Raw genomic sequence first — 25838 nt, 5'->3', positions numbered from 1 at the left:
AGCAAGAGAATAAGTGGTTGTTACATGGATTTAAGTTTGGAGGTGGTTTCTTATACACTATTATTGGGGAAATAACTGATTGATATACCTTATGACAGTTACCTTTACTTTCTGGGTGTTCTGCTTTGTAAAATGTTTGTAACCAGCAAGCACAGCTTGAGCCCTGGCTACGTGAAAATCAATGTGAACTTCAAACAGTGCCCGTGAAAATTTTAAAGAAGATTAAAGCACAGAGTTTCTTTAACAGAGCTCACAGTCTAATGGGAAAGGAAAGAGAAAAAGATACTAAGAACACGAGGAACATATAAGAGTGATGGGAGAAGTTACGAAATGTAGGTTGATTATTGAACTTACTAGATTCAGGTGCCTAAATTAGAAGGTGCCATTTTCAAAAGTCAGATTTACAGGCAGACTGTAAGAGTGCTTAGGCAGACTATCTGGCCAGGATAGTCTGGTCCCTGCTTCTCTTGAAATAGTGATGCTGGAACACCCTCCTGCCACTTGCACCAGGGGAGGGCTCTGTGGCCAGCACAATACTGCAGAAGTGCTGGCATGTCACTGCCAAGATTAGAGTATAAAAGTATAAAAGACACTGCAGCTTCCATTTTGGTTTTGTGCTTTCTCTTGGGCTACTTGCTTTGGGGGAAGCCAGCTGCCATGTCGCATGGACTCGTGGCAGTCTGTGGAGAGGGCTAAGGCCTCCTGTAGACATCCAGTGAAGGACTGAGACAGGTCAACAACCATGGGGCAAACTTGGAAGAAGACCTTCCAGCCTTCAGATGACTGCAGCCCTGGCAGACAGCTCGACTGTTTGCACTCCCAAACTCCTGACCACAGATAATGAAAGAATAAAATCTGGTGTTTCAAGCCACTTAGTTTTGTGATTATTTTTATGCAATGATCGATAATGAATACAAGTGGTCACGGTTTCCAAAGCCCGTAGGGTGCAATACTGCCTTAACAATTTGTAATAATAATATTTAAATATAATTATACATATTTGTCACTTTTATAGTTTATAAACAGCTTGCTCACTTACGTTCATTTAATAGAAGAGTCCATTCTTTTTTTCTCCACAATGCACTGCCTCATTTCAGGATAGCAAAATTTCCAGGTGTTAACTTTTGCCTCATATTCAGCATAGCGTGGTAGAACAAATGTGGTCCTTGGAGTCAAACAGACTGGGTTATCTTAACTGAGACAAATTTATACATAAGAAAACAGATTTTAAAAGGTATTTTTTAATGAGTTGTGTCAAATACATACCCCTCTCTAAAAAATACCAGTAAAAATAAAGGATGTTTTAATCATCCTAGAAAGTTGTCTCACGGTTCTTCTCATTTAATCCTCACTGCCCTAAAGGCAACCGGCGTTCTAATTTCAATCACCATAGATTAGTTTTGCCTGTCCTTGAACTTCATATAAATGAACCATGGAGTATGTGCTCTGTCTAGCTACTTCACTCAGTACAATGTTCTTAAGATTCATTCATGTTGCTGTGGATATCAGTACTTCATAGCATTTATTGCTAATTAGCAGTTCATTGAATTAACATATTACGTGAGTATACATTCTCCTATTGGTAGACATTTGGGCTGTTTCTAGATTAGAGATATTAAGTTTAGCTTTATAAACATTCTAAGACAAGTCTTTTCATAGAAATGTCTTTTCATTTATCTTGGGTAAATACCTAGGAGTGGAATTGCTAAGTTGTAGGACTGACGTACATTTAACTTTGTGAGAAATTCCACAGTTTTCCAAAGTCTGTCATTACATCTCCACTGCATGTGTGAGGGTTTCCATTGTTTCTCATTCTAGCCCACATTTTCTTTCTTCTTTTGTTTTTAATTTTAGCCATTCTAGTAGGTATGTGGTAGTATTTTATTGTGACTTTAATTTACATTTTCCTAATGACTAAAAATAGTGAGCTTTTTCTGCAACCTCATTGCCCATTCATATGTCTTTTGTGAAGTGTCTACTCAAGTCATTGGCCTATTTTTATGACATCATTTTTTTTTTTGAGACGGAGTCTCTCTCTTGTCGCCCAGGCTGGAGTGCAATGGCACGATCTTGGCTCACTGCAACCTCTGCCTCCCGGGTTCAAGCCATTCTCCTGCCTCCGCCTCCCGAGTAGCTGGGATTACAGGCATTACAGGCATGCACCACCACACCTGGCTAATTTTGTATTTTTAGTAAAGACAGGGTTTCTCCATGTTGGCCAGGCTGGTCTCAAACTCCTGACCTCAGGTAATCCACCCACCTTGGCCTCCCAAAGTGCTGGGATTGCAGGCATGAGCCACCATGCCTAGCTGACATCATTTTTTAAATCATTAATTTGCAGATATTATTTTATATTGTTAATATGAGTCTTTTGTAAGATATAGGTCCTGTGAATAATTTCTCCAAGTCTATGATTTGCCCTTTCATTTTATTAACAGAAGTGTGTGTGTGTGTGTGTGTGTGTGTGTGTGACTAAGAGTCTTCAATTTTAATGAAGTTCAATTTATCAGTTTTTTTCTTTTGGATTATTTTTGTAGAGTTTCTAAGAAATCTTTCTATCTAGAGCTTGAAAATATTCTTCCTTCTCTTAAAGAAGATTAATAGGACTGGTTTTTACATATATGTCCATGATCCATCTTAAATTGATTTTCATGTTTGATTAGGAAAGTGTTAGAATGTCTCTTTTCCCTCTATTTCTTGAAAGGAATTTTCTTACCCTGTTAAATTGCTAGCATGATTTTTTAAAAAATCAATTGATCCAAATGTCTGGATTTATTTGTAGATTCCCTCATTCTGTTCTATTGATTTAATTGTCTGTCCTTAATGCCAATACTACACTGTATTTATTGCTGTAGCTTTACAGTAAATCTAGAAATCAGACAGTATGAGTTTTCCAAATTTTCCTTTTCCAAGACTATTTTGTTTTTCAGGTCCTTTGCTTTTCCATATACATTTTAGAATAAATTTTCAATTTTTAAAGGACTTGTGTGACTTTTGTTACATTATGCCTTTCAAATAATTTGTCCGTATCTCAATTTTATCTAAGTTGTTGAATTTATTACTAAAAATATGCTTATAATATTTTTGTCAGCTCTTTGTTGTCTTTAAAATCAGTACTGTTATGTCATCTTCTACTACAGGGTTTCTTTGTATTTACCTTGCTTTATGTTTGCTGAGATTCTTAGATCTATAAGCTGATATTTTTATAAAATTTTGGATGGTCTGGAAATTGTCTTGAAATATTTTTCCTGCATATTCTCTCCTTTGGAGGCTTCAGTTATGCATAAGCTAGGCAGTTGATATTATCCCGTGTGCCAATGAGGCGCTTTTCCTGTTTTCAAGCTTTCCTCCCATTTATTCTTCAGGTTAGATTATTTCTATTGATTTTATCTCAAGTTTATTAATCCTTTCTTTTGTCACTCTAACATGCTGTTAAGTCATTACACACATTTAATTATTATAATTTTCAATTTTGGAATTTTTCAAATCTTTCCTTTGTAAAACTGGTTTTCTAATTTGTTGAAGCCTGGTTTTGTCTTCATATTGCCCTTATCCTAAGGATTGATCCTGAATCGAGGGCTGGGTCCTTATTCCTATAGTTTGGCCCTTCTGAAGTTGGTCCTTGAGGTCTCAGCTGAATACTTGAGGTGCTCAGTGAGGTATCTACTCTGGCTGGGCTGAACCTCCAATGTGTCACAGCTCTCCATGACCTCAGCAACTTCCCTTCAGTTTTCAGCTCTCAGCAGCTGCTCTCTGTTAGGCTTTGTGTAGTCTTGCCCTGGCGCGCATGCAACGGGAACCCCCAAACATATGTCTCACCTGTGTGCCTCTTACAGATCCTATCTCTTGGGTACTCTTGAACAAACATGAGCTCTGCCTCCTTGGTTTAGCAATACTCTTTCACTTGGGTTTCACTTCTCTGTGTTGAAGTTGAGAGAGTGCTCTGAAGTGGAAAGCCAGGATAAATATGAGGCTCATCTTGTGTGATTCTCTTTCCTTCAGGATGATAGTCCTGTGCTGCTTGACATCCAATGCCTGAAAACATTTGCTTTACACAATTTGTATAGGTTCATCACTGTTTGGGTCAGGAAGAGAAATTTGTATCAGTCATTTCATTGTGGCCAGAGCCAGGCTAACTTTTGATCCCTTGACCTAACATTGTCTTACTGAATACCTTGGGCAAGTTAATTCATCTTCTGTGTTCTCAACTTGTTTATTTACAAATGGAGATTATAATACTTAGACCATAAGCTCAGTGATAATGGCTGCCTTGCCTATTTTGCTCATTTCTATATCTCCATTGCTTAACAAAATGCCTAGCATGTAGAAAGCATTCAACAAGAGTTCATTATTTAACTATATTAATTTTTTAATGTGTTCATTCATTCAAGTAATGTTGTTAAGTGAATATCTGTTTTACAGAGATGTTGCAAAGAATATATTAAGTGAGAATATTTGTGTAACATGTCTAATATGAAACTTGTAGTAAGGATGCAGGACATTATAGATAGTTTTAAAAAATGATCGCTGAATATAGTTATATTTCCAGATCCTAGGGTCTACAGATGTGCCATTTAAGAGAAAAATGAGTAATATTTTAGGAAAAAAAATGTATAGACATGCCTCCTGTTAGAACATCACTGAATAGTCTATGAATGTCACTATTGACTTAAAAGGATATGAGGTCAGCTCATCCTCAAGGTTGATTCTGCCCTGGAGCATTTGTGAGCCCTGTACTTGCAGTGTGTTAGACAGAGCATTGACTGGCTGGCTGGTTGGTTGACCAAGTAGGTATTAGGGCTTTTGTCCAGGTGGGGTGAACAGGATGGCTGAGTTTATTTGGCTGAATCTCTGCAGTAGTCCCCAAGGATGGGTGTCATTGCCTGCATTAATGAGTCTCTGCATTCAAATAGGTTGTAAACAAGCCATGATTTCTGGCCCAGCAAGAACTACAGCCACAGTGGGGAGGGTGGGAGGGCACAGAGTAGGAGGAAGCCAGATTTATAAAACTCCAGAGGGGTGTTCATGCCTCCGTTCTCTGGAAATGCAATGGCCACCTGATTAAACAGTCTCTTCTATGCATTCTGCTTTGCTTCCAAAGTGCTTCTCACATAATCTGTGACCTCATTTGATCCTCACCCCTCAATGGGTAAAAGGAAGAACTATGTGTCACCATTTTACAAATAAGAAACAGAACCTAGAAGAGATCACGTGACTTGGCCAAGGCCACACAGCTGGGAAGTATGAAAGTCTGGTTTGGGATCCTTATGGCAGAGGGAAAGTAGTTTTCCATGATCTAGAAACAATGATTTTCCTTCCCTTTACCCAAAAGGTGGTCATTTCAGAGTATGCTGTTGAAAATTGAGGAAAATACTTAAAAATACAGCAGAACTTTCTGCCTCTACACAGAATCTTAGTACTTCAGAGCTCAGTGGAGCTTTAGATATCAACAGGTCTGGCTGCCTTAGTCTATGGATGCTGAAACAGAATCTCAGGACGTGAGCCACTCACTGAAGCTCAATAGTCAGTTCTTAGTACAACTGGGCCAGGGGCTCACATACCCTGATGTGCCATTACTGATTTTGCCCTCACACCATGCTGTTTTCGTAGAAGCCTCTCTGGCCTCTGGATTCACAGAATCAAAGAGAACAAGACAATGACAGTTTTGGGGCTTGAGTAGAGCTCAGGCCCTGACTCCACTAAGAGGCCGTGGATCAGTTCGACAGGTCACCATCAAAGAGACCCTTTATGAAGGAGGTGCTTTTAGGCACCCTATGCGCGCCACAGTTGTGCTAGTTTCTCTAACCTTAAGCCAAGTCAAGCTGTATTGATCAGAACCAGTTGGGAAATGAATTACTAAGGCTGATCTATAAAGAAATTCAATCTGGAGATGGTGCAAACTAGTGTCAGGATTCCTTATTAGGCACTCTACAGCACAAGCTAAATAAAGCAAACACACAGACATGCACACAAAGGGCAAACTTTTTCATGGGATGAAAGTGACATTGTGGTTGGGGAATATGGGTCCATCTAATACCGTGGTAATTGACCATTTTATAATAACCAACAAACCAATTCTCTCTAAAATGCTTCCAAGAAATGAGAAGAAGAAGTGTCTGTATTAACAAAGAGGGAGGCAAATGAAATTAAGCCCCTAGGGCCGCTTTTTCAGTAGCCCTAAGACGCGAGTACGATTCTGTCAGCCACTGCAGTCTACAAATAATACAAAATGGTTACCTCATTTAATTAGGAGAAGGAAAGTGTGTTGGGAGACGGGGAATCTTCTGAGTGAGAAAAAGCCAGCAGAGAGATCGAACCCTCAATTTCAAAAATTGCTTAGCAAAAGCAATTTCAATTGCTGCCTTTGTTATAAAAGATTAAAGGTAGTTATGTCCCAGTGTACCTCACTTAAAGCAATCAATATGTTCCTGAATAGTTACGTGCAAATCAAATTTTTGTAAATCAAATCCAATTTTAAGTGCCATCAGAGAGCTTACTGTTTCAAGGAACCCCTTTGGTGAATCCTTTCGTAAGGTCTAAAACCATCCCCTAATTTATTGGATTGGTTGGCTTAAATGTTTATGATGATGATAAATCAGGTCAATAGAATTTTGCCCCTCTCTCCCATATTTGGGAGAAAGGGCTTAAAAATGGAAATGAGATGAGACAATGAACACACTGTAACAACAAATGGTACCTACCATGATAGGTTAACAAATAGCGAAATCTCAGCATTTACTTCTTATATCTTCTATGTTTGAAGCTGTAACATTGAGCACTGATGACATGTATTTAACATTAGGAAAATGAGATTCTAAAAGGGAATCAAAGTAATACTTAGAGCTTTAAGAATTATCTAGTTCAAACTTCACAGCAGAAGTTTCTCTTTGCAACATTTCAGAATGATGACTATTTGGCCTCTGCTTAGACACTGCTTGAATGTGCTGTGACATTTGTTTATAAACTTATTCATTAAATATTTACTGAGCATTAACTATATGGGGAAATTGGTTCTGGAGAAATGGGGAGAAAAATAGACACAGTATTTACCTTTTACAGAATTTAATCTACCTGGGAGAATAGACATAAAATGGTAACACAAATAATTGGTATATTCAAGTTGTGATAAACATTATGAAGACTAGATGTAGGATGCTATAAAAGTTGTCGTGGAAAATTGACCTGTTGCAGTTGTATTTAATCTAAGATGTACAGGATGAATAGGGACTGAGACAAAGAGGAGCAATTGGAGGACAGCATGTGTGGGATTGACCTTGTATTTTGAAAAGATCACTCTGCCTGCTATGAGAAAAATTGGCGAGAGCAAGGCAAAAATGTAAACTGGTAACTCTGCAGTTGGGATGAAAGATGCTGGTGGCTTGGGCCAAGGAGCTAGCAGTAGATACAGAGAGAATCAGATCACAATAATTATCAGAAGTAGAATCAATAGGACTGGGTGATTAGATATGGGTTGGGGGTAAGGAAAAACAGACTCAGGCATGGCCTCTGAATTTCTGGATTGGGAAAATGGAGAAATCGTGACGCTATCTACTAAAACTGAGAGCACTGGAGAAAGAGCAGATTGGGAAGAAGAGATTTGGTGCATGCAATTAATTCTGGGCATGTTGATTCGGGGATGGTATCGGTGGATATGTTTAGTAACTGAGCTTGGGACTCGATGACTTTCACCGATATGGCAGACTATGGTCATCCTGCAAGAATGCCAGCACACAGTAGCTCTCCAGCACTGGCTGGGGGTTCAAGGATACAGCTTCAATCTCTAGGGGAACAAAGTCCTAAGGGGACTTATGTATCAGGCCAGAAACCAAAACTATAACTGAAACATTGGACCAAATGACCTAGACTGGGACTGAGTGATAAGAATGGAAGCCTAGGTCATAGGAATGCAGCAGAAGCCTAGTTATTACTGTTCTCATGTCGTATCTTTCATGTTTCTTGAATCATTGAGAGTAACCAGGAGATTTTTTTTTAGAGATGGGGCCTCACTGCCCAGGTACTGTAAACATGTGCCATCACACCCAGCTAATTTTTATTTTTTACCTTTTTGTAGAGACTGAGCCTTGGTATCTTGCCCAGGCTTGTCTCAAACTCCTGGGGTCAAGTGATCACTCTGCCTTGACCTCCCAAAGTTCTGGGATTACAGGTGTGAGCCACCATACTCAGCCATAAGGAGGCTTTTTTGACTTTTGATGCCAACTAGCATTGTGGTAGAAAGCAATGTAGTATCAATCTCAATGCTCATGTGTAAACTTCTACAAAATGTTTAAACTCCAAGCCCATTTGACCACCACAGGGAGGAATGCACCATACCAGGTTCAGCGGTTGACAGAACTTCCCACTAATGCAATATTAGGCAGGAGTGACTTTTTCTGAAGAGATGAGAGAGGTGAGCTGGGGTTGAGTTCTGTCTTTTTATCATCTCCCCAAATTCACATGTGTTTATGCTCTGGTATGTCTTCCGTTAGCCTTAATCTCCTTTCTATGGGTTCTTGATATGCCAAGGTCTAAGTCAATGACCCCTCAGAAAGGAACCTATTAGTCCATCTCTCACAGTTGCATATGACAGAATTCCATCTAAAGGTGGCTTAAGCTATTTGGTTGGTATATGAGGATTCTCCAGAGAGACATAACCAGTAGGATATATGTACATATAAAATGGAGTTTATTGGGGAGAACTGGCTCATGTGGTTGCACAGGTGAAGCCCCACAATAGGCCATCTGCAAGCCGGGGAATGAGAAAATCCAGTAGCATGGCTTAGTCCAAGTCTGAATGCCTCAAAACAAGGGAGGCCAATAGTGCAGCCACCAATCTGAGGGTGAAGACGAGAGCTCCCAAAAGGCTTCTGGAGCAAGTCCCAGAATCCAAAGACCAAAGAACCTGGAGTCTGATGTCCACAGACAGGAGGAGAAAAAGCCTCCAACTGGGGACAAAGAGGAGACTCTGCAAGCTGAATGTTCCCTTTCTTCTGGCTGCTTTGTTCTAGCCATGTCCCATGCAGGCAGCTGATTAGATGGTGCCCACCTACACTAACGGTAGGTTTTCCTCTTTCAGTCCACAGACTCACATGTCAATCTCCTTTGGAAACACCCTCACAGACATACCCAGAACAATGCTCCACCAGCCAATGAGGCATCCCTCACTTCTGTGAAGCTGGCACCTAATGTTACCCATCACACCTGGGATTAGTCATAGGCTCACCTGCACAAGCTGGGCAAATGAGAGCCAATCCTGGGACTGAATCAGTTGGAGAAAAAGTGCTCGGCTTCCTCCAGATTGCCAATATGATGCACCCAAGCCTGGTTTGTCCACGGGCATCTTTGCTATCACATCGGGAGGAACCACATGACAGTGAGGAACGCGGACAAATGCAGAGACCTGGATATGGGGGTGAAGGAAAAGACAAGGAGTCCATGGAGAGGGACCCATACCTGACCACATCCTCAAAGTCCTTGATTTGACTCTTTTGGAAGTAAATCTACTCTTGGTTTTCAGTTTACATAGGCCTATGTGTTCTATTTTGGGGGTTGGAGATTTTGTCACTTGAAACTGAAAAACTCTGGCCAGTTCTGAGCATGTGACTTGATTATCCTCACTTTATTGATTATCCTCACTTTAGTCCTGTGAAATGCTTGTCTGATTCCAGAGGTGGGGTTGTGCTCACATGGTCACACTGACGCTTGGAGGTGCAGAGGATGTGTGACTGTGATTGGCATTCCCAACAGAATGACATGAGATGGGAGAAAGACAATGCAAGAGAAAAGGTGCTGCTCTCAGAATTCTGGCAATAAAGGAGTATTGACCAGGCACCCTTACCTAGTCAGGGCATCCTCTATCTGCAGGAATGAGGACTTCCTAAACAATGTGCTTCCTCTCTTGAGATTGGAGCACCATGATTCTGCAGGCTTTCTAGATCAAAGGGAACACAGGATACTACCCCCAAATTAAAGATTTTCCAGGTGCCAAAAGGCCCTTTTGGGGGGATGTAAAATATGAGACAAATTATTTAGGTAGATTGGAAACATCTAAGGCAGACTTTTGTGTTAGTGCTCTGATTTCCAGAAAGAAGGACCCCAAGTATATTTGCATATCCCCATTCAAAGTTCCACAACAACTTGAGCTGAGCCACAAAACCAGAGATCTGCTAGATAAATATCTGAGTTTTGCTAGAACTTCTCAGAACCCTTTTATTGGAGGCAGGATTGACTCTGCAGGCTGGTGCCTGGGCTACCTTCGTGTTTAGGGTGAAGGAAGTGGTCTGGTGACCGTTGCTATGGGGAAGAGAAGAAAGGCTGGAAGCCAGGTAACATCTGGCAGAGCAAACAGGTAATCAGCATCTTACAGTCCAAAAACAGTTCATTTGATGCAATGGGGATCCCATCAGACTAATGATCTGCCCCACTGCAGTCCTTCTTTGTATATTGTTAACCACGAAGAATGCAAAAGATAATATTCATTGTAGAGAAGCCGACACTAAAGTCAAGTTCTCCAATGTGTCATGTCTCCCTTCCTTTCTGCCACTTGTCTTTTATCACATCTTACCAGAGCTATTTCTGTCTATGGGGAGCTAGCAGGAAGATCACATATTGTACAGAGAGCAGGGTGTTAAATTTATGCAAAGAAAGAAATGTGTTATGGCAAAAATTATTTATTGCATGGCGTCTCCCTTGAGGGTTAGTCTCTTGTTAGAGCTTTAAGGACAGCAGCTCTATATTTGTCACATGGCAGAGCCGCACTCCTGCCTGCCTCCCGCTGTCAGTGCCAAGAGCATTTATGTAAAGTCGTGATGCAAACTTGCCACCTTTAGGAGGCACGATCTGGTCCAACAAAGTGCCTCGCCTCATAGCCATTTGTGTTTTGAGAAGAGTGAGACTTCAGCCAGTGAGAAGGAGGAAAGGCAAGAACAGAACAGTGTTAAATATCTTGAAATTGGGCAAAACAAATTCATAGAACAGTGGGACTTTTTATTGAGCTCTGAGGATTTCAGAAGGTGGCGTGCCATAGTGTAGCATCGAGAGTCCATCAGATCTAAGACTGAGTCCTGTTTCTGCCATTTACTCACTGTGGGTCTCAGAAAGAGTTAGCTGGCAGCTCTGAGCCTTCGTCTTCTTGACTGGAAAATGGGAGCACTGTACTCATTTGCACTGTGTTGTGAGAAGTAAGTGAAATGAAGTGTATGCTCAGTGGTAGGTGCTAAAATAATATTAGCTTTCTCCTTCCTTTTATAAAATTAAATATCGGTCCAGTGTTTCTCCAAGAAGATCTATTCTCTGGATCATAGGGGTGGCTTTCCCTAGGACAGGGATGACAAATGCTTGGTATATAGAAGCATAGCTTCCTTCTTCCTTCTTTTTATCAGACATTGCTTGTGGGATATGCCACTGTATTATGCCTCCAGATCCTCCTTAACACAGGGCTCAAGTTGGTCACCTTATATATAAAACAAAATGTTTTTTACATCTGTGATCCAGATCATGTCCATAAATTGCTCTGTTGATAACTTCACTCAGAGTGTACAGTTTTAATGTACATTAAATGCATAGAGGGCCTCCAGGTGCTCGGAGGACACTGCATTTCTGAAAGATGTGCCAACATATTCTTATTCTTGGTTCAATTGTTGTATCACAGAATTTCTTCTTACTTTTGAACATTTACGTCCGACAGCCTATGCTCTTAAAAGGAGAAAGGCATCAACTCATCTCAGGCTTCTCCTATATATCCAGGGAACAGAGCTACACAGGGAGACAGTGCCTGCTTTGGAGGTTAGGAGCTGAGCTTTATAGACAGACTATAAAGCTGAACTTTCAGACAGCCTCTGCTGTGTGCCAGCTGTGTGACTTTGGTTAAATTAATATAGTTCGCTGAGCCTCTGTGTACCTATCTGAACACTTGTACAATGGGAATAATAACACTTATCCCCAGGACTGTTGTGAGGGTTATAAGAGATGATGCCAGTAAAGGACAAAGCATAGCCACAGACATATTCACCAGCAGTCATTATGGTTATTAATATTCACATTAACTGGAGCATATTCCAAGGAAGAAAGATCCCAAGAGGCTCAATATCATAAAAGAATAGAAAAAGAACTGAAAATGGGAGAAGCTGGGGAAAACAAGGCTGTGGAGCACATGGCAGCAGTCTTCTAATGTTTCTGACACAGAGATTTGACTATGTGATTGACTGTATGGTAGTTCTTAAATATCGGCCGTCCTGTCCTTGGAAGGCCCATACCTTCCCATCCTCTGATAATTGCCTGGGCCATATGACTTGTTTTGACCAAGGAAATGTGAGAGAACATAGTGATTGCCATAATTAAGCTTTGATAACCATGTGTGGTTCCTCTATCCATTTTCTCCTTGGCCACAAAACCAAGACAGAGGGTGCTTCTTCAGTATGTGTCCTGAAATAAAGATGATCAAAGAGCAGAGCTTCTACTCACCTGGAGTTGATACATACCTGAGCAAAAAAGAGAAAGGTTTGTTGTAAATCACTGAAATTTAGTGGTCATTTGTCACTGCAACATAAATTAACCAGGTTAAGACATTTTCTTTGTAATCTTACAAGGTATGATTAGTACCAATGGGTAGAAGATGAAACACTTTCCTTCAATATTTAAAAAAAAAAAACTTTCAATAAAAGCCATCTAAAAGCAGAGAGGCCTACCTTAGCCAGTAGCGAATTACCTAAAAATTAAAATATTCAAACAGATTTGAATAATTATTTGTGATATTGCACAAGGCTGTGACACACAGTCTTCCGAAAGTCAATAGTTGTTGGTATTTGGGGAGAAATGGGTTCTGGAGTCAAACAGATGTCTTTGTTCCAGACATATCAGGAAGTTTAATATACTAATATTTCCTATGCCTCTACAAAAAGATACACCATATATAGTTGTTTTCCAAATTTATTTGATCAGAGAACTCTCCCCACTCCTACTTTTCACCACCCTCAAAAGAACATCTTACGGGACAAATTTAACAACAACAACTACAAAACCACACATTTAGAAAATGTTGGCTCAGCAGCTTCATGATTGTAATTGGATTTGAGCCAGATAGAGAATGACTCTTGTTACAAAACTAAGGGTGCTATGAGTTAGTCACAATTTGAGCTCTCAAGGAAGATACCGAAGATTTGCTTGCACTTTAGGAATGCTGGTTAAAATGCAAAACTTTGCATTCAGATTGAGTCTATATGAATCAGACTCCACTGCTTATTAGTTATTTTGCCTTGAAAAGATTCATCTAACCCTTCTTACTCAGGGCTTATGTTCTAAGAACTTACATCTTATTCACTCTGGAAAGTTCATAGTTGTGTTAGTAAAAATCACCTTTACTTGATCTCTTTATTTTCTACTTCTACAAATCCTACTAGTGAAACAATGGATTTTCTTATCCTACCCACTAGATTTCCTTATGCTTCCTTCGTATGTTTCATGTCTTGATTCTCTGTGTGGCATTCTTCAGACTGACCTTCATGTTCGTGTATTATCTCTTCAGCTGTGTCTAGTCTGACAGTCAATCAATCCATTGGATATGGAATTTCAGGAACAGTTTTTAATATCTAGTCATTTAACTTCCCAATCTTTCAAAGTAATCTGGTCTTTTAAAAATATCTAATTGTCCCCTACAGTTTACTTGTTTAATAATTTTTAAAAGTTCTTATCATCCCTTTGGACAGTTCTATTGTCTCAACTTCTTGGGAGCATTGGTTCACCTAATGATTGTGATCATTAAAACTCCCTGTGCTGAGTCACTTCCTCATATGTTTTGTACATTTTTATTGTTAATACATATTTAGTAAGAGCTAATTTTTCTGCTTGGTGGGACATTCATGCATTTTGGAGAGTAAATTTGTGTTTTTGAGCACTTTGTTTTGGCTCCAAGGGTACCATAAACCAGAAATTATTTTTTATATTAATTTGGTAGGTTGAGATTTCTGAACTATTCACACTGTGTAGTTCAGTTTCCAAACGCAATTGCAACGAAGGGTTAGGGTTTTTATTTTCCATAGAATCATGGATGGAGAGAGGGTTTTTTTTTTTTTTTTTTAAATAAATATCCAAGGTTGGTGGTTAGAGTTTTCCTGTCTACTTTCGTTAAAATTGTTTATTTTTCTTTTTTTAAACTGATTTAATTCTTCTTCTTCTTATTATTATTAAGGCAAAGTCACACCCTGTTCCCCAGGCTGGAGTGCAGTGGCTCAATTGTAGCTCACTGCAGCCTCAAACTCCTAGGCTCAAGTGATCCTCCTGACTCAGCTGTCTGAGTAGCTGAGACTACAGGTGTGTACCATTATGCCTGGTTAATTTTTTAAATTTTTTGTAGAAAAGGGGTCTCACTATGTTGCCCAAGCTGGTCTCGAACTCCTGGGCTCATGTGATCCTTCCTCCTCACCCTCCCGAAGGGCTGGGATTATAGGCATGAGCCACCACACCCAGCTTCTAATTCTATGTTCACCAAGAATTCAGGCTTGTTTTTTTGTTTTTGTTTTGTTTTGTTTTGTTTTTTACAGTTCCAGCTTTATGCAGTCTGGGTTCCAACTTTCCTCCTATCATAGACTTCAGACAATATCTCCTATGTCAACGTGAGATTGAAATCTAGGCCCATAAACATTTGGGCATTTTTCTGAGTCCAATACTACTCCCTACCCTTCAGTGGCCACACTATAAGATTTTATATTTAACACTTGAACTTTCAATTCCTTCTTTGTTTCTGGTACTTGCTGATTTTCTTTACTTGAAAACCAAGCTATGTGTATGCGTTTTTTGTCTTTTAAATTATAACATTTTATCCAACATTTCTATTTGTATGTTGTATGTAGTAGCAGGAAGGGTTCTGGATTATTTCAGACTGCCAAGTAGCCACCACTAGAACAATGTTTATATATATATATATACACAAACATTTGTATATATATATAATATATGTTTATATATATGTACATCTCTATATATGTGTGCATATACATGTGTATATGCATGTATGTGTTTATATATGTATGTGTGTGTGCATATATATGTATATATGTATATCAGTCTTATCCTCTATAAAATTGATATAATAACTTCTACTTCATTGGTCACCGTGGAGATAAATAGCGGATCTCATGCATTCAACATAAGGGCAAGTATACATTAAGTGCTCAGTAAATGTTAGACATTATTGTTTTTACTGAAATAGCATATAAGCACTTAGAAAAATAATTATAAATATGTTGAAGATCCTAGAAAGGGACAAAATGGGTCTGTCCCTTCAGCTAACAAATCTGGACTTTTTACAAAAGGACAGCAACCTCCTGGAAAAAGTCATTCAAGCAGGTTAAAATTGTCCATTTGTCCTGGGCAACAAGGCTCCAGAGTTTCAAATCAGAGAGAAGTAGAACAAAGTTCACTTCATGACCTCTTGGGGTTGCCCACGGGCTTAGAGCTCTCCTAAGGCGGACAACCAACACCTTTCCTTGACCTTTGTCTCAGGATCTCAGTCTTTTTTTTTTCTTCTTTGAGATGGAGTTTTGCTCTTTTTCCCAGGCTGGAGTGCAACGGCATGATCTTGGCTCACTGCAACCTCTACCTTCTGGGTTCAAGTGATTCTCCTGCCTCAGCCTCTCAACTAACTGGAATTACAGGCACACGCCACCAAGCCTGGATAATTTTGTATTTTTAGTAGAGATGGGGTTTCACCATGTTGGCCAGGCTGGTCTCGAACTCCTGACCTCAAGTGATCTGCCCACCTCAGCCTCCCAAAGTGCTGGGATTACAGGTGTGAGCCACCGTGCCCAGCCAGGATCTCACTCATTGTATGAGGATGGGGAAACTTTAGGGTCCAGTGCCCTGTTGGCTCCTCCCACCACACCACAGAGGACTTGACCAACTTCTTTGGAAAAGGAATGTACATAGTAATGATGATTGGGGTAACAAGAATAGCTCACATTCATTGAGTCATTCCTATGTGCCAAGCTGTGTTCTAACACCTTTCCACACATTATCTCCTTCACTCCTAATAAGGAATCTGAGTTAGGGACCATTATTACCATGCCTGTTTACAGTTAAGAAAGCTAATTATGGGGAGGAGCCAAGATGGCCGAATAGGAACAGCTCCGGTCTACAGCTCCCAGCATGAGCAACGCAGAAGACGGGTGATTTCTGCATTTCCATCTGAGGTACCACGTTCATCTCACTAGGGAGTGCCAGACAGTGGGCGCAGGTCAGTGGGTGCACGCACTGTGCATGAGCCAAAGCAGGGCGAGACATTGCCTCACTTGGGAAGCGCAAGGGGTCAGGGAGTTCCCTTTCTGAGTCAAAGAAAGGGGTGACGGACAGCACCTGGAAAATCGGGTCACTCCCACCCGAATACTGCGCTTTTCCGATGGGCTTAAAAAACGGCACACCATGAGATTATATCCCGCACCTGGCTCAGAGGGTCCTATGCCCACGGAGTCTCGCTGATTGCTAGCACAGCAGTCTGAGATCAAACTGCAAGGCGGCAGCGAGGCTGGGGGAGGGGCACCCGCCATTGCCCAGGCTTGCTTAGGTAAACAAAGCAGCCGGGAAGCTCCAACTGGGTGGAGCCCACCACAGCTCAAGGAGGCCTGCCTGCCTCTGTAGGCTCCACCTCTGGGGGCAGGGCACAGACAAACAAAAAGACAGCAGTAACCTCTGCAGACTTAAATGTCCCTGTCTGACAGCTTTGAAGAGAGCAGTGGTTCCCCCAGCATGCAGCTGGAGATCTGAGAATGGACAGACTGCCTCCTCAACTGGGTCCCTGACCCCCGAGCAGCCTAACTGGGAGGCACCCCCCAGTAGGGGCACACTGACACCTCACAGGCAGGGTACTCCAACAGACCTGCAGCTGAGGGTCCTCTCTGTTAGAAGGAAAACAAACAAACAGAAAAGACATCCACACCAAAAACCCATCTGTACATCACCATCATCAAAAACCAAAAGTAGATAAAACCACAAAGATGGGGAAAAAACAGAACAGAAAAACGTGAAACTCTAAAACGCAGAGTGCCTCTCCTCCTCCAAAGGAACACAGTTCCTCACCAGCAACGGAACAAAGCTGGATGGAGAATGACTTTGACGAGCTGAGAGAAGAAGGCTTCAGACGATCAAATTACTCTGAGCTACGGGAGGACATTCAAACCAAAGGCAAAGAAGTTGAAAACTTTGAAAAAAATTTAGAAGAATGTAAAACTAGAATAACCAATACAGAGAAGTGCTTAAAGGAGCTGATGGAGCTGAAAACCAAGGCTCGAGAACTACATGAAGAATGCAGAAGCCTCAGGAGCCGGTGCGATCAACTGGAAGAAAGGGTATCAGCAATGGAAGATGAAATGAATGAAATGAAGCGAGAAGGGAAGTTTAGAGAAAAAAGAATAAAAAGAAATGAGCAAAGCCTCCAAGAAATATGGGACTATGTGAAAAGACCAAATCTAGGTCTGATTGGTGTACCTGAAAATGATGGGGAGAATGGAACCAAGTTGGAAAACACTCTGCAGGATATTATCCAGGAGAACTTCCCCAATCTAGCAAGGCAGGCCAACATTCAGATTCAGGAAATACAGAGAATGCCACAAAGATACTCCTTGAGAAGAGCAACTCCAAGACACATAATTGTCAGATTCACCAAAGTTGAAATGAAGGAAAAAATGTTAAGGGCAGTCAGAGAGAAAGGTCGGGTTACCCTCAAAGGGAAGCCCATCAGACTAACAGCGGATCTCTCGGCAGAAACCCTACAAGCCAGAAGAGAGTGGGGCCAATATTCAACATTCTTAAAGAAAAGAATTTTCAACCCAGAATTTCATATCCAGCCAAACTAAGCTTCATAAGTGAAGGAGAAATAAAATACTTTACAGACAAGCAAATTCTGAGAGATTTTCTCACCACCAGGCCTGCCTTACAAGAGCTCCTGAAGGAAGCACTAAACATGGAAAGGAACAACAAGTACCAGCCACTGCAAAATCATGCCAAAATGTAAAGACCATCGAGACTAGGAAGAAACTGCATCAACTAACGAGCAAAATAACCAGCTAACATCATAATGACAGGATCAAATTCACACATAACAATATTAACTTTAAGTGTAAATTGACTAAATGCTCCAATTAAAAGACACAGACTGGCAAATTGGATAAAGAGTCAAGACCCATCAGTGTGCTGTATTCAGGAAACCCATCTCACATGCAGAGACACACATAGGCTCAAAATAAAAGGATGGAGGAAGATCTACCAAGCAAATGGAAAACAAAAAAAGGCAGGGGTTGCAATCCTAGTCTCTGATAAAACAGACTTTAAACCAACAAGATCAAAAGAGACAAAGAAGGCCATTACATAATGGTAAAGGGATCAATTCAACAAGAAGAGCTAACTATCCTAAATATACATGCACCCAATACAAGAGCACCAAGATCCATAAAGCAAGTCCTGAGTGACCTACAAAGAGACTTAGACTCCCACACATTAATAATGGGAGACTTTAACACCCCACTGTCAACATTAGACAGATCAACGTGACAGAAAGTCAACAAGGATACCCAGGAATTGAACTCAGCTCTGCACCAAGCAGACCTAATAGACATCTACAGAACTCTCCACCCCAAATCAACAGAATACACATTTTTTTCAGCACCACACCACACTTATTCCAAAATTGACCACATACTGGGAAGTAAAGCTCTCCTCAGCAAATGTAAAAGAACAGAAATTATAACAAACTATCTCTCAGACCACAGTGCAATCAAACTAGAACTCAGGATTAAGAATCTCACTCAAAACCGCTCAACTACATGGAAAATGAATAACCTGCTCCTGAATGACTACTGGGTACATAACGAAATGAAGGCAGAAATAAAGATGTTCTTTGAAACCAACGAGAACAAAGACAGAACATACCAGAATCTCTGGGACACATTCAAAGCAGTGTGTAGAGGAAAATTTATAGCACTAAATGCCCACAAGAGAAAGCAGGGAAGATCCAAAATTGACACCCTAACATTACAATTAAAAGAACTAGAAAAGCAAGAGCAAACACATTCAAAAGCTAGCAGAAGGCCAGAAATAACTAAAATCAGAGCAGAACTGAAGGAGGAAATAGAGACACAAAAAAACCCTTCAAAAAATTAATGAATCCAGGAGCTGGTTTTTTGAAAGGATCAACAAAATTGATAGACTGCTAGCAAGACTAATAAAGAAAAAAAGAGAGAAGAATCAAATAGACGCAATAAAAAATGATAAAGGGGATGTCACCACCAATCCCACAGAAATACAAACTACCATCAGAGAATACTACAAACACCTCTATGCAAATAAACTAGAAAATCTAGAAGAAATGGATAAATTCCTGGACACATACACTCTCCCAAGACTAAACCAGGAAGAAGTTGAATCTCTGAATAGACCAATAACAGGCTCTGAAATTGTGGCAATAATCAATAGCTTACCAACCAAAAAGAGTCCAGGACCAGATGGATTCACAGCCAAATTCTACCAGAGGTACAAGGAGGAACTGGCACCATTCTGTCTGAAACTATTCCAATCAATAGAAAAAGAGGGAATCCTCCCTAACTCATTTTATGAGGCCAGCATCATTCTGATACCAAAGCCAGGCAGAGACACAACAAAAAAAAGAGAATTTTTGACCAATATCCTTGATGAACATTGATGCAAAAATCCTCAATAAAATACTGGCAAACCGAATCCAGCAGCACATCAAAAAGCTTATCCACCATGATCAAGTGGGCTTCATCCCTGGGATGCAAGGCTGGTTCAATATACGCAAATCAATAAATGTAATCCAGCATATAAACAGAGCCAAAGACAAAAACCACATGATTATCTCAATAGATGCAGAAAAAGCCTTTGACAAAATTCAACAACCCTTCATGCTAAAAACTCTCAATAAATTAGGTATTGATGGGAGGTATTTCAAAATAATAAGAGCTATCTATGGCAAACCCACAGCCAATATCATACTGAATGGGCAAAAACTGGAAGCATTCCCTTTGAAAACTGGCACAAGACAGGGATGCCCTCTCTCACCACTCCTATTCAACATAGTGTTGGATGTTCTGGCCAGGGCAATTAGGCAGGAGAAGGAAATAAAGGGTATTCAATTAGGAAAAGAGGAAGTCAAATTGTCCCTGTTTGCAGACGACATGATTATATATCTAGAAAACCCCATTGTCTCAGCCCAAAATCTCCTTAAACTGATAAGCAACTTCAGCAAAGTCTCAGGATACAAAATCAATGTACAAAAATCACAAGCATTCTTATACACCAACAACAAACAAACAGAGAGCCAAATCATGAGTGAACTCCCATTCACAATTGCTTCAAAGAGAATAAAATACCTAGGAATCCAACTTACAAGGGATGTGAAGGACCTCTTCAAGGAGAACTACAAACCACTGCTCAAGGAAATAAAAGAGGATACAAACAAATGGAAGAACATTCCATGCTCATGGGTAAGAAGAATCAATATCGTGAAAATAGCCATACTGCCCAAGGTAATTTACAGATTCAATGCCATCCCCATCAAGCTACCAATGACTTTCTTCATAGAGATGGAAAAAACTACTTTAAAGTTCATATGGAACCAAAAAAGAGCCCGCATCGCCAAGTCAATCCTAAGCCAAAAGAACAAAGCTGGAGGCATCACACTACCTGACTTCAAACTATACTACAAGGCTACAGTAACCAAAACAGCATGGTACTGGTACCAAAACAGAGATATAGATCAATGGAACAGAACAGAGCCCTCAGAAATAATGCCGCATGTCTACAACTATCTGATCTTTGACAAACCTGAGAAAAACAAGCAATGGGGAAAGGATTCCCTATTTAATAAATGGTGCTGGGAAAACTGGCTAGCCATATGTAGAAAGCTGAAACTGGATCCCTTCCTTACACCTTATACAAAAATCAATTCAAGATGGATTAAAGACTTAAACGTTAGACCTAAAACCATAAAAACCCTAGAAGAAAACCTAGGCATTACCATTCAGGACATAGGCCTGGGCAAGGACTTCATGTCTAAAACACCAAAAGCAATGGCAACAAAAGACAAAATTGACAAATGGGATCTAATTAAACTAAAGAGCTTCTGCACAGCAAAGGAAACTACCATCAGAGTGAACAGGCAACCTACAAAATGGGAGAAAATTTTCGCAACCTACTCGTCTGACAAAGGGCTAATATCCAGAATCTACAATGAACTCCAACAAATTTACAAGAAAAAAACAAACAACCCCATCAAAAAGTGGACGAAGGACATGAACAGACACTTCTCAAAAGAAGACATTTATGCAGCCAAAAAACACATGAAAAAATGCTCACATCACTGGCCATCAGAGAAATGCAAATCAAAACCACAATGAGATACCATCTCACACCAGTTAGAATGGCAATCATTAAAAAGTCAGGAAACAACAGGTGCTGGAGAGGATGTGGAGAAATAGGAACACTTTTACACTGTTAGTGGGACTGTAAACTAGTTCAACCATTGTGGAAGTCAGTGTGGCGATTCCTCAGGGATCTAGAACTGGAAATACCATTTGACCCAGCCATCCCATTACTGGGTATATACCCAAAGGACTATAAATCATGCTGCCATGAAGACACATGCACACGTATGTTTATTGTGGCATTATTCACAATAGCAAAGACTTGGAGCCAACCCAAATGTCCAACAATGATAGACTGGATTAAGAAAATGTGGCACATATACACCATGGAATACTATGCAGCCATAAAAAATGATGAGTTCATGTCCTTTGTAGGGACATGGATGAAATTGGAAATCATCATTCTCAGTAAACTATCGCAAGAACAAAAAACCAAACACCGCATATTCTCACTCATAGGTGGGAATTGAACAATGAGATCACATGGACACAGGAAGGGGAATATCACACTCTGGGGACTGTTGTGGGGTGGGGGGAGGGTGGAGGGATAGCATCGGGAGATATACCTAATGCTGGATGACGAGTTAGTGGGTGCTGCTCACCAGCATGGCACATGTATACATATGTAACTAACCTGCACAATGTGCACATGTACCCTAAAACTTAAAGTATAATAAAAAAAAAAAAGAAAGCTAATTATAGTGTTGAAGTATTAGAAAGGGTGATAAATGAAAGAATTGGTTTAGCCTTTGTAGCTTAATAAAGGCTGCAATATTGGTGGTGTGCAATGAAGAGAAATAGGAATCAATAATATCAGTGGGCAAGGATTAACCCCAAAGTTGTGTGTTAGTCCAGGCAGCATGGTGGAGGAAAAGAAAAGTGAATTAACTTTAACTGAGCGCTTTCTGTGAATAAAACATGTTGCATACAAGCTGTCCACTTATAATGCATTATTTAATTAAATCTCCTTAACAATTCTATGAGGTAGGGTTTGCCATACCCTTTCACAGGTGGGTGAGTTGCGAGCACATATAGTTAACTTGCCCCTGATAACCATTCAGTGGATAGTACCCACGTGGGCATCCTGAGACAAGTCTACAAAACCTGTCCTCCCTCCAGCCCCAAGACCTTTAAGCCTGTGAAGGGGTGGAGCATGCACTGACATCTGTTAACTCAGGGAGGAACTTAAATGCCCAAGAAAAGAATATGTGATACTCTCAGTTGTCTATCAGAAAAGGGGAGACTTGAAGAATTTGATGCTTAATAACTCTGTTAGTCATAATCAAATATAGAAAAAATATGGTGGCTGGAGGAGTAAAAGGAAGCAAAGGTAGATGGTAAGGGACTGATGTTTTCTATTATAGGCTCTGAAGTGGTAAAGGTGAGTGAACTTTCCTTTCTATGAGCATAAAAGCTAAACCCTCAGCTCAGGGGTTGGATGCTCTGTTTCCCAAAATCCCATTTCCTGTATGGTTCTGGTTTAGAGTTAACCAAGAGGGGGACTTGCTGGTTGGAAGGAAAGCAGAGTTTCAACTCTCAGAAGGTAGCTGTGGTAATAAAAGGCCATGAACAGGCACAGAGAAGGCCATTAGGCACCACTTGTTCATAATCCACTGCATCCAGCTCACCCTCCTAGCTCCTGACCACAACTCAGACACTTGGCTGCAACTCCATAGGCAGCAGTTCCACAAATGCTACTGCTACCCAGAGACAGCAGCTCCCAGAAACCCATCCTGAGCGCCCCTTCATGGTTTTACTTTAGGCGCCTGACATGCTTCTGAATTTGGGTTTTTCTGCCAGCTCTAACCTGTCCACCTTGCTGGAGTTTCAGTGACTGTTGTTGCTGTCATTCTTCAACTCCCTGCTTCTATACATCACTTCCCAGTGACTCCCACATGTGTGTAAGGAGCAACACCTATACTAAATCCCTTATTTCCTAATACTTGCAGTGGCTCTACTCCCAACCAAACCCTGGGAGGAATACCTGGCCCTCTAAGTCCCACACAAGCAGGACTCAACCTGCCTCTCCAGCCTCACTCTGAGCCATTTTCCCCTTACTCACAGTATTCCACTCTCCCTGGAACATGCCAAGTTCTTTGCCAATTTAGTCATTCATGCTGATGTTCTCCTTTTCTGAACATTCTTTGGGATTGTTCCTGGAGAACAAGAAAATGTCAGGATGAAGAAAAGAGTTTAATGCTTCACTTCATCCTTCAGATTTCAGCCTAACTGCCCCATCCTCATGGAAGTCCTTCTTAACCATCCTGTCTAAAAAAGTTTCTCCTATTTCCTATCAAAACACTATTTCTTTCCTACACTGAAGTCCATTTATACATCATTCTATTTATGTGTGCCAGTTTCTATGCACCAGAATGTGAAATCCATGTAGACATGTGTTGTTCAGTCTTGTGCTACTGACTAGCACAGCGTCTGACATAGATAAGATCTCTCAGTAAATATTTGTTGAGTAAATGAATAAATGAGTGAGTAGACCCAGGCCACTGAACAAGCTTCTAGAGTCACCTCTTTTTGCTGTTGTCTTGGTTGTGAGGATGGAGGTGATACTGATGGTGGAACAATTGGGTAGAATTGGCTCAGAATGCTCCTCTCTGTTCTACCTTGGAGGTTTTATAGGCTCAGCTCTTAAAACAGAAAAAAGTTTTAATAAAAAGGTCAAGATTTAAGAGGAAGGAGCTGAATCACACTGGATGATAGAGGCAAGATGAATTTGAAGGACCTAGTAACATCTGTCAGAGGTGAGAAAGGATCCAGGGAGACTGGGTGTAGTGGAAGGAAATTGGAGAGGGAAAAATCTCCCAGAGATTCTGTGAAGGAGATGGGAATTAGAAAAGAGAAATGTCTAACAGGGGATATATATTTCTTCTTAATTTTGCTGAGGGTTGTGCTATGTAAATTTTTTTCCATTTTGTAATTGTCAATTAATCCACATTGCTGACTAATGCTTTGGTACAAGTGGATTCTTTAGGGGTAATGGAACAGCTGTTGAAGTCTGCAGCCAGGTGGGTAATGAGATAAACTCAGACACAGTACATTTGGGCAGTGGATTTGAAGGATGACAAATGGCTTACACTCCATAATGCTATGTACTAGGGATAAGTTTGGAGAAATCTCACACTGAGAGGCACAGAGACTTCTACTCTAACTTATACCAAAGAAAGCCAATTACTGAAATCTTCCTAATGTTTTCCCAGTCTAAGCATCCTAGTTACTTTGTATCTCCAAACCAGAAGTAGCCTGGGATGTGAGAGTAAGCAGATCCCAATGGCAGGAGTAAGAACCAAGAACTCCTCTTCCTTACCAAAGTTATGGGTGCCCACAACTTGATGTTCCCAAAAAGACTAATATTTCAGGGAAAGTAAAAATTAAAGCTTTGAAAATAATATGTATTCTTAGAATCCAGTTGCCATGTAAAAGGCTTAGTCTAGATTCCTGGCTGATGAAAGAACATCTGGAGAGAATGATATTTGGTAGAGATGAAGCAAGGCTTTCAACTGCATGTGAGTGAGGCCACCTTGGATCCTGTAACCCAGTGGAGCTGCCTGAGCTGATACCATGTGAAACACAAATGAACCATCCCTGCTGAGCCCAGCCTGAACTCCTGAGCCATGGAAGAAGCATGAGCAAAAACAAGTTGCTGTTTTAAGCAACTAAAATAAACAAACAAAATTACATAATAATACAACAAATGTTGTAAGGCCATACTTTCTTTTTTCCCTAAGCATCTTTTGCTGTTCTGAGTTCCTTCACATGAACTTGTTGTGCCATCATTTGCCTCTTGCTCTTTGATAGGAGAGCTCTGAAAAGCTTACTGAAAATTGAGCATTCTGTTCAACTGGGGCCCAGTTAAGAGTTCACAGGTTCCTCCTAATAATGAGCTTGAGGAAATTGAAATAACAAAAGACCAACTCCGGAGAGTTGACTAGATTATGGAATCAGCTTCTGGTTAGGATCCCTCTCCTCTTTCCTCCAGAGGATAATTAGCACTCGAAGTTGTGAAATGTCCTTCACACAAGGTTACCATGCAAGAACATTCCTCAAGACACCACAGAGGAGGTGGTCTCCAAGGAAGTCCAATTAAAAACATTTTTGGTTTTAAAAGCAGTCGGGATTTAGTCGTTAAGATGCCCGCCAGCACCTATGACTTTGTCTTTCTAATGGATTTTTTATCAGGAAGATTGCCCACAGCATCAAGGACTTCAGGTTATGAGTGGCTTTCAGGTGCAAATACTTTGAAATGATGGTTCATGCACATTCTGGGTAGAAATTTTAAGCCATTATTTAAACTATTTACACATTTGAAGGCAACCTGTGAAGGTGGTACTAACGTAGTGAGAAGACGCTAGAATGGCCAAAATTCTTTGACCTAAAAAAGCCTGCTTTTCATAGAATTAAAAA

General features: G+C 40.5%; 1 protein-coding gene across 3 annotated transcripts in view; it reads right to left on the bottom strand.

Annotated features, from left to right (window-relative positions):
* Positions 1-872: 872 nt before the first annotated feature.
* LOC134810798 (uncharacterized) overlaps positions 873-25838 on the bottom strand; it is a 65323-nt gene continuing 40357 nt past the window's right edge. Inside the window, exons 2-6 of one of the 3 annotated variants that reach the window (XM_063816832.1) lie at positions 12460-12476; positions 9221-9397; positions 6702-6814; positions 3820-4075; positions 873-1165 (exon numbers count right to left, since the gene is read on the bottom strand). In XM_063816832.1, the coding sequence (XP_063672902.1) occupies positions 6752-6814; positions 9221-9397; positions 12460-12476 (257 nt within the window). In that variant the 3' untranslated portion in view covers positions 873-1165; positions 3820-4075; positions 6702-6751. The remainder of the gene's footprint in view (positions 1166-3819; positions 4076-6701; positions 6815-9220; positions 9398-12459; positions 12477-25838) is intronic. The other 2 variants (XM_063816833.1, XR_010159386.1) reach the window with 2 other exon arrangements.

Source organism: Pan troglodytes, chromosome 7 (genome assembly GCF_028858775.2).
Source record: "Pan troglodytes isolate AG18354 chromosome 7, NHGRI_mPanTro3-v2.0_pri, whole genome shotgun sequence".
Classification (NCBI taxonomy): domain Eukaryota; kingdom Metazoa; phylum Chordata; class Mammalia; order Primates; family Hominidae; genus Pan; species Pan troglodytes.
This window is presented reverse-complemented; position numbering and strand designations above follow the sequence as displayed.